Source organism: Varroa destructor, unplaced genomic scaffold, assembly GCF_002443255.2.
Source record: "Varroa destructor unplaced genomic scaffold, Vdes_3.0 BEIS01000001.1, whole genome shotgun sequence".
Classification (NCBI taxonomy): Eukaryota; Metazoa; Arthropoda; class Arachnida; order Mesostigmata; family Varroidae; genus Varroa; species Varroa destructor.
The window spans coordinates 69,416,857-69,436,952 of record NW_019211454.1 but is presented as its reverse complement, the minus strand read 5'-3'; the positions used below and the strand labels follow the sequence as shown (position 1 = coordinate 69,436,952).

Below are 20,096 nucleotides of genomic sequence, written 5' to 3'. Positions count from 1 at the left end.
AATGCAGTTGCTGTCTGTTACTTATATTCGAGTCTCCGACAATTCATCGGTACCATAACTAATGCCGCTTCAAATAGTGCTAATATAACTACTCAAATTAGTTACTGGTAGGCCGTATCAGGAGCTAGCTTTTCTTTTATTTAAGTTACAAGCAGTGAGCCATTGCCGGCTAACATTTTCTATATATGAGCCACATATGTTTAAATAAAGGGATCAAGTAGAGTCTCTTAGATTTAGCTGAAGACAGACGATCGGATTAAGTTTTTTGTATACGCCAGATACACGTTTCTCGTGACCGTGTTGATACATTGAAACTATGATTCACTTCGGTCACTCCTCCGAATCCTTTCGAAAATGTTTTTATATAATCGTAAGAGAAACAATGTTGATAGGTGTACATTTATTAAAATCTTGCTCAAGCACACCACGAAGGACAAATACAGCGGAAATATATCTTGGCCTAATAGTAGGTCGAAAGTCTCAAAACGAGAAGAGCATGAAACAACCGCAAATGGTAAAATTCAAACAATGCAAAAAGGCACAAAGCTTGAAAAAGCAAGCCATTGGGGCTATCTTTTGAACGGCCTAACAAAACGGATACTTCTCTTCCGAAAATGGCCGCTGTGGTATACATAAACATCAGAGCGCGATTTCTAGGGTTATTTTGATTAATTTTCTCAATTTAAAATTATTTTTGAAGGGGCTTCCCGTTCCGCCTCATAAAAATGGTGTCTGGATGCATCAGAAGAACTATAGAGACCCGATGTGTGTAGATTCAGGCCGTCAAAATGGCTAATAATTTCTTGGCGAGGGGAAGGGGTCCGGCATTGTCTTAGAAGAAAACGTTTGTCTACGTCGTGGTAAGTTCGACATTTTTTTTTCATAAATCGTACCCAAAATAACGATGGGGAATACGCTTGCCAATGTTGTCCGAGTTTATCCTGGATGTCCAATCCATTCATTCGCCAACTGAATGATCAGTCGTCGGACGGCTTGACATAACGTCGCGGATTCTCTCGGGGGACACAGAGGGGTTAAGACCGTGTTGTCTGCTCAGAGAACTTATATGGATGTGAGTGAGTGATTGGTTCAAATTGAAGACGATGGTGTTCCATTGGCGTCGATAGCAGAGAGAAATCAAATAGGTGCTAATAGATACCGCAGCTTCCATGCTAAAGTGCTAAATGCTTGCCATACAGAAGTATCTCAGGCTGATGCGCAGCGATTAATATGGTGTTACCTAAATGCTTGGTTCCTCTTATTCTGCCTGCCCACTGGACGTTTTGCGCTTCAGTTAAATACAGGAGGTAGAACTACTTTAATGTCGGACTATTTCTACACGGTCTACCAAAACAGGTATCTAGCACTTCTTCAAAACGGACAAAACAATGATTTTTCAATATCAATGGACCAGCTATACTAACTAAGGCAAAAAGCTTAGCCCAATTTAGTTGAACGTGAACAAACTTTGATGTGTGAAAGTCCAATTTCTTATAATCACAAATTCGAATTTACATTGGATCGATGCTTTGTCACCGATAACTGTGCAGTCACAATGAACCAGGTCGATGGTGGCAACGGTGAATACGTCACGCTACATTTGACCTTTCCGTTTTTTTTCCACGTTATCTTTGTGCTCAGCATTCAGCCCTTTATCTTCGTTTAACTGCATCACGTTAAGGTTCTACAACCAGCAAATGTCATTGCATGAAAAAATATATGTATACGTGTATGTGTGTATATATATAGCGCATAGTAATGATATTTGCACTAGCTAAGTGTAGGTGGAACTTACTCATTGGTAATCCATTATGTTGTACATGTTCTGATGGAACCCATCCGGCGGCTTCCGCTCGGAGAACGTTACTACTGCTGCTGCTGCTGCTGCTGCTGCAGCCGCCATTACTTTTACCGGAAGACACAACCACCGAAGCACATTTATTATTATTACTACTACTTTTATTGTTACTACTATCGTCAGCATCACTACTATCGGTAGTAGTCGATCTGGCAGTCGTAGTTGTCACTGTCGCTTTTATAGTAGAAGGTAGATTTGACGCCGTTCTTTTTGCATATGTTGTAGCACCTGCAACTGTTGCTACTGCAGCCGTGGTACTCACACTATCACCATTGCCACAATTTGTGTTATTACTACGATTATGTGCACTAGGCGAGTCCCTTAGTCTACTGCTATTGTTGTTATATTGATTTTTGCTGTTTGCGTTACCGCCTCCACCGGCAGCTGTACTTGCAGCTGCTGGCTGTCCGCCAGCTGTTGCTAGCGGGGTTGTTGAATTGCTAGTTTGTTGCAGTGGACTGTTCTGCCTGCTGCTACTGCCGCTGCTGTCGCTCACGGCAGCGGCGACGACGGCCGTCCTTCCCCGTCCATTTATGTCGTTGCTTTCAGACAGGGCAGAAGTCCTTTCGCAGCTAGAAACGTTCTCTGGCCACTCCGCCATTCTTGAGCCTGCACTTCACGGCCCTACTACCCCACTGCTGCTGCTGCTGCTGCTGCTGCTGCGACTGTCGTTGCAGTGATGTACACCCACCGATCACTGCACATCGACACTCACACATACATATGCACACACGCAAACTTGAACAACGACGACAATCAACAAGCTTCTTCGATTCTGATCACATCACCATCGGCAGTAAGAACGCATTTCTGATACGACAGATAGAGGCTCAACAACAGCTTTTTAGTACGGACGGCTGCGGAACAGTAAAGCCGTCGATGTTTTTTGTGAAACAAATAACTCTACCGTCATCGTAGTAGTAGTGTGACGCTTGTGAACGATATTCGTAGTGTCACATGGCGATGAAAAGCCGAAAAGCTTGCACTCAGGCGGCTTCAGCACGTTTACGAATGCACTGATTATTGTTGGGTTGCGAGGGAAACACATCGGCGTCGGCACTATCCGGGACCAATGTGCGTGAAATTGCCATTCACGTCAATGATAACGATGACTGAGAAAATATTTCTCTGCTGTTCTTTCTCGCGCTTCGTCTTCCTCGTGGCTTGATAGCGACATCTGTTGCTTGGTCTATTTTGTTTCTAGCAGCAGCAGCGATAGCGGCAGTTGGATGATGACTGACCACAAAATTCCACCAATTGACAGCTGCAGCTGGCTGGCTGGCTTTCTCTAGAAATAAGCGATAGAGATAAGCGGCTAGGTACACAGACAGATAGATAGGTAGGTAGGTAGGTAGGTAGGTAGGTAGGCAGGCAGGCAGGCAGGCAGGCAGGTAGGTAGGTAAGCAGGTATGGCGTTGATGCAATTTGCCGGACTATTGTTAGACGTCGATGTGACAAGGACGAGTTGCCAGTGGCGACCGTCGGCGATGGCGGCTGCTTAAATGAGCAATTGAATCACCAACTCTCCGGGGTTGAACTGGTCAGCCCATTGGTCGCATAATGTTTCTGCTAACGATAATAGCAATAATGACGATGACGACGACGACGACGACGGATCTGGTTAAGAGGAACTACTGCTACAAACTTATTAGGTGGATAAAATCGCTGCAGACGATAGCGTACGCTCCAGCCTCTTTTCTGTTCCTTCTATTCTAGAATCTTCTCCGTATTTACTTCTCCAATTCTCGCGCCTATTGTTGTTGCTGCTGCTGCTGCTGCCGCCGTTGTGACTGTCACTATAGTTGTTCTGTAGACGAAGGATCGACAAAATCACACGTGCGCTCAAAGCACGCAACCTCACGGCGATGTCGACTTGACTGAGCACACATGCACGGCCTTAATGATAAATTTATATCTATATACAAACGTATCAATTATAGTTACGATAATCGTGACCGTTCTTCCTTTCTGTTCAAAATCGCAGGACTAGCACCTGCAATTCGAATCCTAACAGGTCTTTGCGCGTTCGCGGAGAGAGGCCGACTCATTACTTCCGTTAGGCTTTCTTATTTTTCTGCCGGCTAGTCCATCAAAGCACCGCATTAAACATGGAGTAGTAATAATAATAATAATAATACTTAATGTTGCCGTGTGTTATTCTAGTTAAAATCGTGTCGCTGTCGGTAATTTCGGCCGATTTCTTCGGCCAGGGGCATTTATAGCACTCTCCACCAGCTGGCAGATCGACATCAACTGGCAACAATAGCCTGATGCAATGATACACATCTGCACAAGTACTCACATGATCTACCAGCATTTAATTTATGCGCACGGGAAAAGTTACGCACGTGCCTGCTACTCGAATATGTGCGCTAAAGTAAGACAGTAACAACAACGGCCGATTTGGTGCCGCTGACCAGCCGATCGATCAACCAATAAATCGTTAACAGTGTACTTACGACACGACTCTCACCAAATGACACGCAACTGAGGACGTGAAAGGAGGGGGAGAAAGAGGGCGGACGAAGAGCGATTGTATGAACACGCGACCAGGCAGCTCCGGAGGACGGCAATGCCACAATTATTTGCTTCTCCTCACGGCTATTGTTGACGCAACTGCTACGTTAGGTTACGTGTCGTCGCCAGCGTCAGCAATGACGACAACGACAACAGCGGCGCTATTCCTGATGTCGCCGGTTTTTGCTATTGTTGTCGCTGCTATTGACGCTGTCCGCGCCGCGGCCGTTTTTGTTGCAGCCGTGATGTTGGTGGCGGCAGCAGTTGATGTTTCTGGTACAGTTGCTACTGGTGTTGCTGTCGTCGTCGCTGCTGCTACTTGTGAATGCTGTCTGAACCTACAAGATGGTGGACCTGTCTTGTTCCTAGAGCTGACCACTGCTCCAGGTTAAGGGAATGTCACACAAGTGGGCGAACACAAGACGAGCATATGGACTCACTGGTACGTAGAAGTATGCTTTCACATAAACAGCGTATGGCAGCAGGAGAGTTCAACTCATTCCGGAAATATGCAGTGGATGAGAGCCAATATTGTTTCGCTGTTGGGGATACCGACAGTGTTGGTCGTTTTCGCCTGCCTAGCCGGCAGCGAGCGATACAACGCAATGAAGAAGTTCCGATGATACCGACCAGTAAATGAACAACAACAACGTAGACACAAATAGCACCGACGGCTACAGGATCATCAGCATCACCGTTAACAACAACAACAACAACAACAACAACAACAACAACAACAGCAGCAACAACAACAACAATGACGACGGCAACAACAAAGGCAGTATTAAAGCATGGCTCTAATCATAGTGATGCTAGCAATAGCCACTGGCAATAAACGACGTCCTGCTGCTGCTGCTGCTGCGGCTGCCGCCGCCGCCGCCGCCGCCGCCGCCGATGATGATGACAGCTAACGAGGGCGACGACGTATAGGTGTCGCTAGTGACCGTTACTGTTGTTGCAATGTCAATTTTGATCTTGTTGCTGTTGCTGTTGTTGTTGTTGTTGTTGTTATTGTTGTTGTTGTTGTTGTTGCCGCCGGCTTAATTGAACTTCTCCTGACGAGACTGTTGGCACCAGCGTGATCCGGTTGTACAGCCCTGTCACCAGCAGCGCCCGCACCGAGAGCGGCCTGCAGCTGCAGAATAGGGCAGACCAAGAGAACGGCCACCGTCCGTTGACGTAGTCACAACCTCTGCCACCAGCACGACGACCGCACTGCTACGTCTACAGCAGCAGCAGTAGCAGCAGCGCTATTAGTGCCACCGCCGCTGTGACCGCTGTCGCACGGGCACCGTCACCGCTACAGCAGCTGCTGTTGCACCACGACGACGACGACGACGACGACGACGATGACGACGACGACGACGACGACGACGGTCACCAAACGACAGTCTGCACTTTAGGACCGCAGCAATAGCAGCTTCGAAAACTGTCGGTTATTGCCACTAGTGCTGCTGCTGCTGCTGCTGTTGTTGCCACCGGCACTCGCCGCCGCTCTCACTGACGACGACGGCTCTGCAGCGACGTCGAAGTAGTGACGGACGGGCGGACAAACGCACTCCTCTCGCCTGATCGCACGCTCACTGACTGAACAAACGAACGTCTGAATAAATACACCAAGTGGCTGACTAGCTGACTACTTCCCTGTGGCAGTGTGTATGCATCTGTCTTTGTGGGCCCGCGTTGCCGTCGCCTTTGACTGCTGCTAACGTCAGCGACGTCTGACACAGCTATTGCATCCGACGTTCGTTCGTTACTCACTGTATCGGTGATAACGACGCACTACTTGACGTGGCTGTGCATGTGCTTATGTGTGTGTCTATCCGTCCGTCTGTCTATCTGGCTGCCTTGCTCTTACTCAGCGTATCACACATACATAGAGATACTCGTTAGTTTCTGTTCCTGATATTATTTCTGTCTCACCTTGTTTCTTCAACTAGGTGAAGATCTTACACGTACGCAGAGTAGGATGGACAGAAAAAATCGCAACGGGGGGGGGAAAGGGGGGAGGGGTAGAACTTGGCCTGTTGTGCGTCAAACTGTGCTAGTGTGCGCCGGTGCGAGAGACTTTCCCTTAATCTCACTCTCGCAGCTTTCTCGCGCCAACGTTTCCTTCCTTTGGTTATACGTAACAATCTCGTAATACGGATAACTGTGATACCGGCATCATCATCATATGGATCATATGGTGATCACATGGGCTGGCAGCTGGTGAAAGGCATCCAATCTGAAAATGTCCTTTTTTTGCTTATCGTTGGTTACGAAGACCGTAATGATGATAAATTGTTCCTTGACTATCAACCGGTCATTTTGTTATTGTTTCATTAATTGATTTTGATTGTTTATGAGCACAGTGATGCTGTGCCAATTTGTGCTCGTCACGCTACCACTTAAAAGTATGTCTCAAATTTTACAGCCGTTAAACATTACATATAGACGGCTGGCTTCCAGCACGAAACACGGCATGTCAGTATACGTTCGGTTCTGAATCTAGATCACCTAAAGCGTCCCTAGGTTTAGTAGGGAATTACGTTAACACTGTGCTATCACGCGGACACTTCCACTTTAGATCAAAGGTGCAAAATGCGAGCACATCCTTAATCGGGTTTTGTCTCAGTTCACTTGCTTGCTGTCGCTGCTGCTGCTACTACTGCTGTGCGATGTGAGTGGCCTGTTCTACGTTGGCCTGCTTCGCGTTAACGTACTACTTCCGCGCTGCTGCCGAATGAACCGTACTGGCATTACGAGCACACAGATGCTCTCCACATTCTCCCTTTGGGCTTGTTTTTGGTTCTTCAGTCGATCACATATGATGTGGTGATGTTAACAGGCGCCATCACAACCAGTAGCAGGAACAACCACAATAACAGCTGCCGCAGCCGCGATAGTGGAGTCTGCGACGAAAGCCTGCACGTTTGTGCTCCTACCTTTGCTGCTACTATGGAGTGGATCGCGCCCGGTGCCGGTCATAGCCATCGAATGAAAGCACTCACTGGCTTTGATAGCGTCCCGTGGCGCTCCGGTTGCGTTTGCTAGCGTTCACGGCCACTACAGGGGTGCTCGCTGGTGGGTGCGCGTGCCTTTCGGCCCTGTCACTGGAGCGGCAAGAGTCACCAGCTGTTGATCACCACCGCAGTCGGCGGGACTCGCGGGGCTAAGGGGGAAAGCTCGTCGGATGAGGGGTGTGTACACTACTGAATCAATACTACCACCACAACTGCTGCTGCTACTACTGCTGCTGCTGCTGCTGCTGCTGCTGCTGCTGCTGGCCAACCTGGTATACGTTGTCGTGTGGTCTTGGCCGTTAGGTTCGCCTTTTTGGGGGGCTTCCGCCTTTGTTCGCTCTCTGCCGTCGGCGGACAACACTACACACAATCACACTCACTTTTTGGAAAGACGCACTCCAATTCGTCGTTCCGATTTTGTTGTCGTTGCAGCCCTCAGTGGTTGCTCATCGTCATCAGCTAACGTCTGAGAAACGTCGACGTTCCGCAGGACCTGTCGTCCGTTAGGGGGTTCTCTGTCTATTAGACGGCTACTCCTGCTGCTGCTGCTGCCAGTAGACGCTCGCCCGACTGACGACAACGATTCGCGTTGCTGTCGCGGCGGCGGCGGCTGCGGTTGCTGCTGCTCCTCTGGCCGCCTGTGGCTGGCAGCAGGTAGGCAGGCAGCGCTCACTGGATGACATGTAAATGATAACAATATGAAGCAGCGCGCCCGAGGATAGTGCAGTCAACTAGCAAGCCGCGAATGAACGAATTGCTCCAGTGCGGATGTCGCTCAGGGCGATCGAACGTGAGCAGGACAGGTATCATCCATTAGCGTGTCTTTCGTATTGTTGCAGAGAGAATAACGCAGCGTCATCCATTAAGGGTTTTTATAATGGTACGCATGGATGTATGATAAAAAAAAAATTGATTAATCAGTCAGTATTTTGCGTGAAAATATCAACAACGTGTAATGGTTACATTCTTTAATTATCAATCGGTTATTAATTAGTTGGTAAACACTGACATATGTTTGTTTGAGTGCTTCCCCTTTAGTAGAAATGCGCTGATGTATCTCGAAATAAGAAATGCACACACACGCTTAGGTTACTGGGTCGGGCAAGTTGCGTTTCCGGTCACAAAAATATAACACGTAACGGAAGAATAGTGAAGTTAATGTCATATACAATCATTATATTGAGATTAGAATTTCGGTGATTATAATTAGGGATAAGGTTCCGTTCCTCCTGTCCGAGTGATCATATAATTAATCATTTTGGATAATTAAGTTGGTTAAAATGATGGTAATCAACACCTCCGCCTCTGCGACCTTGCCGTTTCGCCCACAACGTCCTACGCAGTTTCATTGGGTGAGACAATCGCTGGGATGTATCAGACATGATGCTTCGTACATATATATATATATATATATAACGTGTCTCAACAATGTTTACATTCTTCTTCACAGTACATTGACGGGTGCCTTGCACTGCTTGAATTTACGACGCGACACCATTGTTTTTACGTATTTAGAAGTATTTTGGGAAATATCGTGAATGTTTCTATTAGTACAAGGTACTGCGTACTGTCATAATTTAAAACCATATCTTAATGAGAATCTTCCACAAAGATAGATTACGCGAAGGGGTCCCATAAAATGCCCTGCGCGTCCCTACACACGACATTTTGAACATCTACGGTCAGAGGTTACAAGTACTGAAATTATGTGTACATTTTTTGGGAGATTAAATGAATGTATATATATATATATGTGTGTGTGTGTGTGTGTGTGTGTGTGAATGAAAAATAATAATCATGACACAGACCTGCAGAAAAAACCGGTATTTTCGTATCTGTGCGACGTTAGTTGGTGAGTGAGATAAAATACATTTTGAATTAATCATGCTTGAGACTTCAGATTGGATTAAGAATAAAATAAAAACACCGAATTATTGTAAAAATTTTCAGAATATCAGAATGCCGCTCTTGCACTTGGTAGTGCCTAAATCTTAATGGGCCTTACGAAATCTTAAAGCATGCATAGTCATGTAACATTGTAGTGCATATTTGTTGGGAAAAAGCGAGTATTCGGTTAAAAGTTAGCTCAATATTTTTGCTACAGTTGAGAGAATTCCAAATACCAAAAAATACCACTGTGGAATTTTTTGCAGATGCGACTCTTCATTTGATCTTATGAAATGAAGCTAAAACATGGTAGGTGCAGCGAGTGATATCTTTGCCTAGCACGTACTACAGGTTACTTTTAGAAGTCTCATCTTAGAACTAAAACAACAGCAGCAGCAGCAGCAGCAGCAGCAGAAACCCACTAGTTCTCATTTTCAAATTTCTCAAAAAATGAGAAAATTTTATAGACTTACCATCTGGTTTAGCCTTTGCCTTCCTCCTCTTGCCGTAGAAAAAATATCTAATGACAATTTTGGTTACAGAAAAAATCTCATCGGTATCAATTTAAAATTGCAAAGCATGTCCACTACACATAAATGCGAAAAAGCCAGCATAAAGTGAAAAGGTAACAACATAATTAATCAATAATTTTTACCAGCAGCTGTCTATATAATATACGTCGTGAGTTGAAGAGTCCATCGTAGCAGTTAGTGCTTGCTGGATGCTCAACTTACATATGTTATCTTCAGATTAAAAAACTCCAATGACATGCAATAGTAACTACTAGTAATGACTATTACTGCAAAATTGGTAAGTTTAATCTATTGAATATCGATATGAAGTGTTTATGCATTAACTTAAGGTGTGATAATTTGGACCACTTACTTAGCTTCATTTGCATCTATTATGACGGCACAGAATGCATTTTCCCACGAATACTCAGGTGTTTTCTGCAAACGAAAAAAAAACTCATACAATGTCTTAAATGATCTGGCGTATTTTAAAATAAAGGTGGTGTGTGAGGAGGTAAATAAACTGCATATATTAACAGTTTATGTCAAATCAAAAGATTGGATAGAAAAACTTGCCTTGAAGTTTTCGTTAATTAATCTCAGCCAACTCGAAACGAAATACAAGCTTAATAGTTAATTGCTAGCTTAAAACGCAACAATTCCATTTCATCATAAGCAGTCTTTATTTGTTCTGTTTTGATACTGACACCGGTCAAACTAAGAGGAAAAACCACCTATCTAGAAAAAACGACTCAAGTTGAAAGCACCGCATTTATTGTTATTTAGTTAGCTTACTTTATTGTGAACGTTATGTTATCATTGTCGTAGGCGTCATCGTCATTATCGAAGCAGCTGTTCGAGCCCGTGTTTGCTGTCGATTCGAATTTCTAACTAACTTCAGTCTTACTCCCTTCCTTGCTGGACAAACCCGAATAACTGGCGTTCTGCAGAGCCCCTCATCTCTAACTGTCACAGTTTTACGTGTTGCTCTTCCGTCTCTTCTTGTAAAATATATTCACTCTGCGAAATATTCATCAACCTGCTATCACTTCGTTAGATTAGCAGAATTTTGCTCTTTGTCCCCTTTCTCAGGCTTGTTGATATCGCCATGTTGTGTACTCGCCATTCGTTACGGAGACATTTTATATTTGTCTGCATAAAGTGCTTTTTTAAATCGTTCTCGTAAGTTTATATATCTACATACATTTTTTATCGTCTCGATCAAACTTAGCAAGATAAGTGGCTCGAGTGACTTAACTTAAATATACAATGCAATATAAACTGTACACAATCATACAGTACATCTTCATCGGCTCCTTTTAGTCTTCCTACCCTTCCTTGTTGTCATCACGATAATCATTGATACCGTGCTTGATATACGCTGTTCAATGTCTTTTGCTTTTTATTCTACTGTTTTCTTATAGTTTCTTGTAGCGTGTCCGTATGGTCGTGTAAGTGTGTATAGATACTTTTAAGTTCGTGAACAAACGCTTCACCATCCGTGTTAAACTTCTTAATTTTCGCGTTCTTTCATCGTCCATCTTAGATGATCATTCTCTCTTCTACCTTTAACTACATGCAGAGGATCACGATAGAATAGTTGGTGGAAACACAGGATGGTTATAATTAATCATAGCTGTAGCAATTTCTGCTATAACAGCTGTAGGAAAATCACAACATTGTATGACTTTCTACCTTCAATACAATGTGCTCCTCTCTCCGTTGTTGGTATCAATTGATTCGTCATTTTTTCTGTCACTAAAACTTCTCTCGTTACTCCGTTCTCCCTTAATTTGTCACTTTTACTTCTTTCAGGATCCTGTCAGATCCATGACAGGATTTCACACATCCATTTGCTGGGCGGAACCGAACGGGAATCAGGTAACATATATCATGGTCATTTTTTGGCCCGCACTATTTTTGTTTTGCGTTATGTTTTTACGCTAGCCCGCAGCAATTGCTGTGTTGTCTTCTTCCTTCACACAGTATACGTTGTTTTTTTTTTATTCTGAATCAATATATTAGCCCACTAAGTCACTTATGTTTCTTCCATAAACCTGTGTACTTCATTGCTGGTGTTATTTTAGTGTTAGAGGTTATGTTAACCGTTCATATATTATTAGTTCATTGTAATAGGTATCTACCCACAAGATGACCTTATTTCCAACAAATTTATCTCAATTAAATAATTCTTCTAGTGTTACCGTGGGATGCACTTCTTTGTGTCTAACCCTTGCTTTTCTATCCGTTGATTTTTCTATTCTTTGTATTTGTTGTTGTTTTCTTCCTTACCTCTAGCAACATTTAGACGTTCCTATATATTTAGTTGTCAACACATTTCACATATATAGATCGGTTTCATTTTGCAACCGGTCCCACCAAATCGGAATCGATGTTTCACGTATATTTGCTTTGTTTTATTGCCTTCGATTTTTCCTGACTTTTTACCCCTAGTTATTTCCAGTCACTTTTTTTTTCATAGAATTCAAACTTCGTTTGTTGTTTCCCACGTTTGCCCAGCCTCCTCGTACGTCCCATTTCTGTGGTCCTTGTTGCGGCCGTAGAGAAATCGTTTTAAGCATTCTTCGACAGTTGTATAAGCACATGGAACAATGCTTCGAACAAGTATCTCGAAGCTGCTTCGTGCTGGAGATACTGATAGCTACACCGTGTATTGTCATTACGTCTAACAAGCACAACCGCGCTGTTCCAACTGGGTTTCATCGAATATGACACTACATTACTGGACAATGATTCGTAATGGCAAAATTAAGATGCATTCGTCCTTGAACGCGGAATAATTCCAAAACCGTCTTTGCTGTGACACTTGCGTGCTTGAAACACGAAAAAAAAAAGTTACTTCACCACCCCGGGCTCAGGCTACCTTCATGTGCTTCCGAAGATCAATTACGAGCGTTATCCGGATTTGTTCTGCTCCACGAGGAATACATTGTATCGCTAACTAAAGAAATGGATTACTCGTTGAACAGACGCGCGCTGCACCCAACGGACCCGAGCCGTTCTGAAAAGAGCGGCCGCCAAATAAAGTACAAATAAACATAAACATACAATCATATCCTTTTTGCGTTAAATTTTAGTAGGGGGTTGAAATAAAATTGCCACTGTTTTCCTTTGCTTATTTGTACTAGGATACTGTTATACATACATCGTACGATCAATTTTCAACTGTGTTCAGAAAGCTAACTCACATTTATGTTGTCCAAAAAAAATATGCTCTTCTATCTATAGCTACATATAGTTACTGTATATATTACTTTTACGTCTATAATCTCTCCATCCATACGTCTATAAGCTCCAAATTCAATAAAGACGATTTCGTTTGTTCTTACCGGTGTAAAGGGGTTTGCATTCGAAGGGACGCGTCCGTTAGGAAGCCCAGTTTGGTGGGTTCCGTTAGGGGTCCCGTTTGGAGGCCACTGAGCGGCTCCAAAGGCAGAGTGCACCGAAAAGGACTGTGGAACACCTCCTAAAAATTGTGCTTAAAATAATGCCTGCCATTTAGACGAATGCCAAGTACACGAGGAAACAAACCATGGGAAATACAATAACACTTTGTTGGTTAGTGCTCAATATTGGTTTTTGGGCGCAGTTTGTTCGCGACATTGCTGAAAACAAATTTTCGGTAGAACGTCGATCAGAGCAACCGGTACTCTCGCTGAACAATGATAATGTAATGACAAATGACAGCGTCGCCATTTTTTTGTCACTGTATTAAGGAAACAAGGATGAATAAGACTCACGATGTACAAGAACTGCGTTCGAAAAAGCCTATACCGAACCAGTTAGCTGAATCCTTCAAGGCTGGGTAATAAATGTTCCATGTGTCAGAGATAGATAAAAGTGTGTCACAGAGTTATGCTGTTTTATGATTATATGCAGTATAGCACGTACTTCCGCTTATGTTCAAAGTTACTTCACATATGAGTGTAGTGGAAAACCTTTCTGAACTAACCTGACACTTTGCTTATGGCTGGTGCAGCAATTCGCTGGACGGGACTATGGCTACGTGCATTGAATGCGGGAGTCGAAGCACTAGTTGGCATCTGTGACCATACTTCGGTTAGGCCTGCGCCTCCATTAGGCCAACCCCCTGCGGCGTTCATGCCGGTGCTAGCCGATGTGGTGGTACCGTTAGACCAGGCCAACTGTCCAAACCCGGCCCAATCGGCGCCGCCCTGTGTACAGTTACCCGAACCAGAAATACTTCCAGTGCCGCTGCAACTGCTATTTGTACTGTTACTTCTTGTGGCTACAGTATTTGTCGGCGCTGCGACCTCCAGTTGCTGTTGATGCGTCTGAGAAAAGCCAGCTTGTACGGTACTGCTATTGCCAGTGGAAGCGAGGGATGCAGCATTCCAGGAGGTAGTGGGGAATCTGCCGCTATTGGACGATGCGGATGTCTGGGTAGAGGCGCCTGGCGGCCCTCCAGAACTCAAAGCAATAGAGGCCAATGATTTCTGTTGATTGTTGTTTGGCCATTGACTTATCGTTGGCGTCATACGGCCATTTTTAAGTTGTACGCCTGCCAGAGTAGTTGTGAGTGCCGCTAGGTCGTAAGACTGTGTCGTAACATTTGAAGGTGTTATACGACCAAACGTTATCGCTTGGGCCGCACCGGCGGGTGACGTACTTGGTATAGTGGTACCCCACGAGTTGGCTGCTATAGCGAACGGATTAGGGGAAGATGCGGATGCAGGAGATGGAGCCGGGGCTGCTGGCGAACCCCACGGATTGTTGCTTCCACCGGTCGATGGAGCTGTAGCGCCCGTAGGAGAAAATGGATTTGCAGATGCCGTAGCTAGATCGGTAACATGCAGCAAAGGCAAAAGTGTATAATCGTTTTCACTACTAGCATATCAGTTATAACATTAGTAAACATTTAATTTGTTAGAACAAAAGATAATTCATAGGATGTTTATAAGAAATTTTATTATTTTACGAAGTATCTTAGTGAAAGGAAAAAATTTGTCAGAGTCATATGATACTTCTAGCAGGAAATTTGGCTTTATAATTGTATAAAGTTCTCAGCCGTTGCCCTTAAATACTGCTACCAACATATGTCAGTTGCTATAAGTAAGCTAAAAGTTATTGAAGCTTTTTTTAGATTAGTGAGATCAACTTATTTCTAGCAACTGAAGACGAGGAATTTGAAAAGTTTAATATATAATAATAACATAACCCCACCCTTTTTTCGGGTCAAATATATTACATGCGAAGCCAATAGACTTTGAAGTTGATTAACACCTGAACTAGTTCGGTTAGAATGATGATTATGTTATAGATGATCTTCGTTATCTTTAACGCACTCATTCCAGTAGTTCCATAGTACCTTCTGAACATCCGTGTATCTACTATTTGCATTTATGTGAAATTACTTGATAATAATTAAAACAAATTGACTGTTGGATATGCTTTTTAGGGAAGCCCCGCAATAACACAGGCATGGCTATGATGTCTGGTGTTGTCATCCAGTAATTACGGTGTAAGCTTTAGAGTACCATGTCAACAATACACAGGTTTCGTGAGGAACTCGAGATAGCGGGCAGCACTTGTTTTGTTTTTAGCGAATATCTTATAGTAGCAGATTTCACAGGTACTCATAGCAACAACTATTATCACCTCTGTCCGGACCCGCTCGACACTGCTACCAAACTCGATTTCTCTCCAGAGCGACAGCATTTTCTTACTTAATCCGTCCCCGGCTATCGGTAGGGAATGCAGCATGCCTTACCCATAACGACCCTATGCTTGGGCATGCTTTTCATTGATTAAAGTTCTGCAAACTATATGTGGAGTATAGTACATGCATTTCCGATTGATCTAAAATGAATTCATGGGGGACCAATTTTTATATAGTTTCCCCGTTGTCGGTATTTTGGTTCCAATTCTATAACACGTTACATATGAAATGCCAGTTTTGCCCGACGGAGCCCTTAAACTATATGTTCTGCTTTCGTGAAAAGTCTCCTCAGTCGTGACATCTCGTTCTTGTCCTTTGGGTCCCGCCATCCTATAATTTCCTCGATGGTCTTTAACACTTCAGTCTTTGTTCTTGAAACGTTGACACTATTCATAAAGGATGCTTTCATTTATGGCCTCTTCGGCTAATGTCTTTACAAATCGCTGATGGATTTGGGCAATTCTCTGGCCTTCAAATTTGACTACTGAGCATTTTACATTTAAGGCTACAAGAAGTTTATTCTCCTGAACTCATTTTTCCAGGAGTAAACTCTACTGGTTTTTACTCGCAAGTTTCTAGGAGACCTGTGGTTCAAAAGTTATTCAATTTCAAACTCCGCCGAACTCGGTTGTGACAACCTAATAGTGATCTGTTAGGTGCTCAAAGTAGGCTTCAGAATCCCTCTATGACTTGCAGGACAAATTTAGGGTAGCATGCCTGTATGGATGAAACTATACTAAGTACAAATTAAAGTGCCCAAAAACAGTGAAATACATGAAATACTGTTCTGAGTTTTTAATTTAAAATCATACCTGGCGTAGGTTGGTGATTTCCCCAAGGATCTGTTGAAGATAACACTCCGCTGACAACCTCATTCGGTTTAGACACTGAGTCATTTTTCTGAAATGTGATGCACACAGATTTGTACAGTAACTCTACCGTCGCTTAAGAAATGCTGTTTGGAAGGAAATATTACTCTAAATTTTGTCAGTTCAATTTCACACAGTCTTTTTTTAAAAAGCGTGCATATATACCACATTTTTGCTCATTAAAAAATCTACTAAACTCGAGTTCTTTGACACCACGTCTGTGTCTCTTGGCTTTTCTTATATATTTTACAATAAAAAGCAGTGATAAAAATTAGTTCGGGTTAATATAAAGGTTTAGACGGCGGCCGAATTGTTTTTCAAAAAAGAGATTGGAGAATGGTGCATTATTACATAAGAGCTTTTAATCCTGGAGCATTAGTTCTAGTTATTAACTTTAAGTACACTTAAACAACGCTTTTGGAAGGGCTTTTAGTAAACGACACTATAATGATTTATTATATTGATTACTACACTTTTTCCTTTTTCTTAACCGCCGGTGTGGTTTTCTTAACTGCCGTTGTTAAAATAGGTGTCATTTTCTTTGTTGCAACAGGCGACCTCAAGCCTCTCGGGAAAACGTACCTTTACGCCTCATTTCGTCTTTTGACCTTGATAATATTTACTACAAGTAATTTTTGTTGTCAAGTAACCTAACACTAATATGCCCCTCCTTTACGCTCATAGTGGCACGCCGCACTTTATGGATGAAAGGATTTATTTTAGGGTTCATAATTTGCTTGAAAAGCGGAAAATTAATTCGAGGTTTGATCTGATCGGGTTGACATTTGGCGTGCTTGCAGCACAATTGCAAGACTTTTGATCGATGCAAACTGAGTTACTTTTTTCTTTTCATAAGACTTACTTGCCCGCTGAGAAGTTCGTCAAGTTCTGCCAGAGCAGCATAACGATCAGCTGAGGGTGCCCCGCCTTTAGATATTTCATTTTGTGAGGCGAGGCCCTTTTTGCTAAGGGAACCATTACCGACCCCCGCCGTTCCGTGTGTTAACGTCGCTCCGCTTCCCGAAAACGCCGTTTTAGCATTTGCCGGCAATGGCACCAAAGGTGTACTTGAAGCTTGCGCCAGAATCGTCATATCAGCGGAATTGGCCGCGGCCGCACCAAACGCGGCGTCGAAATCGGCAAAATCGCCCATCGACGATTTGGCCGGAGCCGCAGACGCTGTAAGATGATGAGGCGTCACGTGAGTCTGAGATGGAGGTGGCGAAAGAACCGCACGGGAACCGCTTTGTGGCTTTGCGGTCAACGCTAGCCCCGTTGAAGCCGCAAATGGATCGATTGACAACGATGCTGTTGATAACTGTCCAAATGGATCGACGATACCAATGGTAGAAGGCTTGTTGTTGTTATTGTTGTTGTTGTTGCTGCTGCTGCTGCTGCTGTTGCTGCTGCTGCTGCTGCTGCTGCTGTTGTTGCTGTTGCTGCTGCTGTTGTTGTTGTTGTTGTTGTTGTTGCGAAGCGGCCGCTGCTGAAACTGATACTGCGGTTGCTGCTCTTTCGAAGTGGAAGATGATCGAAATGGATCTGCGGGCAGGGGAATGGCCTCTTTGCACATTGCGAATAGGTCGTCGTTGAACGCACTAGTGTTGCTATTTGCTGGTGCTGTTTGTTGCTGTTGTGATGCTGTGCCAAATGCTGCAAATGCAGGTGCTGTGCTGGTGGCCGTTAGAGGCGGCGACCAGAGTTCACCGCCAGCTGGCGTTACCGGCTGCGAGCGCGTGGCAAATGTCGCCGGTGGTTTTGAGGATGGCTTCGAGACCGAGCCGCCCGTTAAGCTTATGCCTTGCTCCGCTGCCGCGCGCTGTCGCCGGTCCAATTGCATTTTATGCTGTGCTATATCAGGATCAACGAACCAACTGAGAACAATGATTTAGCCAAGGAAAAACGAAAACATTACACATTGTACATACTGCCAGTAGGCTTTGTCTCAGATCATCAACTATATGGTCGAAATATTCTACTGGGTGACATAGTGGACAACTTTACTTTTCTAATGCGCTTAGATATCTGTAAATAATTGAAGAAATATGTTACCTGCAACAATGGCGAAGCATTTGTTTGTTCATCTCTAGTTGTTGCCAAAAGTATCTCTTTATACTAAAGGACTAACAAGCTAGACATCGAGCATTGTACGAACATCGGAGCTATGAACTTCACGTTGCCTTTCTGATCGGAAATGAAATCGCCTAAATTGAAAGGTCCAGCCTAAAGTTTTCCGGATATCAAAAGGTTGTCATAATACCAATGAATAGGTTATGAAGTACTAAGGTAGCCAGTGTATCTCATTTGTGGTGATTTGATAACACCAAGCTGATACATTTGGGTACTTAAGTGGACAGTTTTAAAATACGTATTGATAAAAAATTGTAAAAATTGTAGAGAGTATCGTATGTTGGCCACATAACAATGTGTTTATTAGGTATACAGATTACCTGCTGAGGTCTTCAGTATCGAAATCGATAAAGCAGCTACACGTTCCCACGCGCAAAGATACTGTACCCAATCGATGAAATCAAATGTAGACCAACCGTCAAGTTAATAACGATAAAGAGCCACTAAAAGACTCCATACGAAAATGACTGTGAACAACTTGCCCCTTGTATAATGCTTGATAGATACAAGCCGTGAGTAAATTTTCCATTTTTCATCTATCGAGGCTATTATAGCGATATTTTTTTTATATAATGGTGTTAGTCCTGAGGTAGAACTCTTATTTTACAAGCAATCCGATGCAGAGTATTTTGTTCTTACGGAACAATGTGCGTTTTACAATTTGGCCTAACTTTAAGATACATAATGCAGCAAGCTGAAGTAATATACTTCTAATGTAGCACTCAGAGAATCAAATTAACTTCGCTTAAACTAATCACTGATTGTTTCCTCAAAAAAGTAGTTATTTCTTAGCCAACTGAAAATATTCTTTGAAAAAAATGACCTCTTACCGTTTTCGTTCGTACTTCTGCACCATAAATTCTCTAATTTTGTGTTCTTCTCGAAGACTCTCTTTTTCAAGGTTTGACCGTTCGTCGTACGTTCCCAGGTACACGTATCGATTGAACTGAAACACAACAACGACAACACGTCAGCAAAACGATGACCTATATTCAATACGGAAGCTGGCAAGAGAACTTAGCAATGGTTGACAGCGAATACGGAAGAAATAACCGACTACACAAATAAATAGCTAATCTCTTTTTATCGGTAATCATACACGAACTTGTTGCTCTAATTCTAAAGCTGGGAACATTCCACGAAATAACTACACATCTTTTTTGGGCCGAGCTGCTTATAAAAAATATCTTATTTTAGAATGGTTTATTAATGGGTCAGACAATATGCAACGGCCTCTAAAAAAAAACCTGAGAAACCTCTACTTGCCAAGCAATTCTATGAAAAGACGGGAAGAGTTGGGCCAATTTTTGTTTGAGGCCCTTGTTGTGATAATGTTCATCTCAATACCCGTCTAAGAATATGATCATTATATTTATATTATAAAATGACAAATTCTCTTAACGTAGCAATATTCGTACTATGTTTTATTCTTTCTTTTTTATATTTTCCATTCAACCGTTAGGTTCTGTTGCTTCATAAAACTACTCTACTTTTCTCTTAAACTAGTAAATATAAACATCTCTGGAGTTTAGCTTAGGCTTGAAGGTTACCTAGACTAAGTAACACTAAGCGGATTCAAAGCATATGTATATTAAGTCGTAATGACGTACATATATA

At 43.2% G+C, this 20,096-nt stretch overlaps 2 protein-coding genes and 1 long non-coding RNA gene across 12 annotated transcripts in view; 1 reads left to right on the top strand and 2 right to left on the bottom strand.

Annotated features, from left to right (window-relative positions):
- Positions 1-5,339, bottom strand: part of mtgo (miles to go) — a 65,747-nt gene extending 60,408 nt beyond the window's left edge. Inside the window, exon 1 of one of the 4 annotated variants that reach the window (XM_022789107.2) lies at positions 1,796-5,339. In XM_022789107.2, coding sequence (XP_022644842.1) covers positions 1,796-2,459 — 664 coding nt within the window. In that variant the 5' untranslated portion in view covers positions 2,460-5,339. The remainder of the gene's footprint in view (positions 1-1,795) is intronic. The other 3 variants (XM_022789136.2, XM_022789125.2, XM_022789142.2) reach the window with 3 other exon arrangements.
- Positions 5,340-8,093: 2,754 nt separating this feature from the next.
- On the top strand, positions 8,094-9,576 carry LOC147759029 (uncharacterized). The gene is made up of 2 exons (XR_015318965.1): positions 8,094-9,232; positions 9,534-9,576. It is a non-coding gene; the product is annotated as an uncharacterized LOC147759029 (long non-coding RNA).
- Positions 9,577-10,536: 960 nt separating this feature from the next.
- LOC111250366 (uncharacterized) overlaps positions 10,537-20,096 on the bottom strand; it is a 21,915-nt gene continuing 12,355 nt past the window's right edge. For 6 of the 7 annotated variants that reach the window (XM_022805502.2, XM_022805521.2, XM_086977201.1 and 3 more), the window contains 6 exons: positions 19,310-19,425; positions 17,212-18,223; positions 16,293-16,380; positions 13,753-14,598; positions 13,130-13,278; positions 10,537-12,801 (listed from right to left, as the gene is read on the bottom strand). In XM_022805502.2, the coding sequence (XP_022661237.1) occupies positions 12,742-12,801; positions 13,130-13,278; positions 13,753-14,598; positions 16,293-16,380; positions 17,212-18,223; positions 19,310-19,425 (2,271 nt within the window). In that variant the 3' untranslated portion in view covers positions 10,537-12,741. The remainder of the gene's footprint in view (positions 12,802-13,129; positions 13,279-13,752; positions 14,599-16,292; positions 16,381-17,211; positions 18,224-19,309; positions 19,426-20,096) is intronic. The other variant, XM_022805512.2, reaches the window with a different exon arrangement.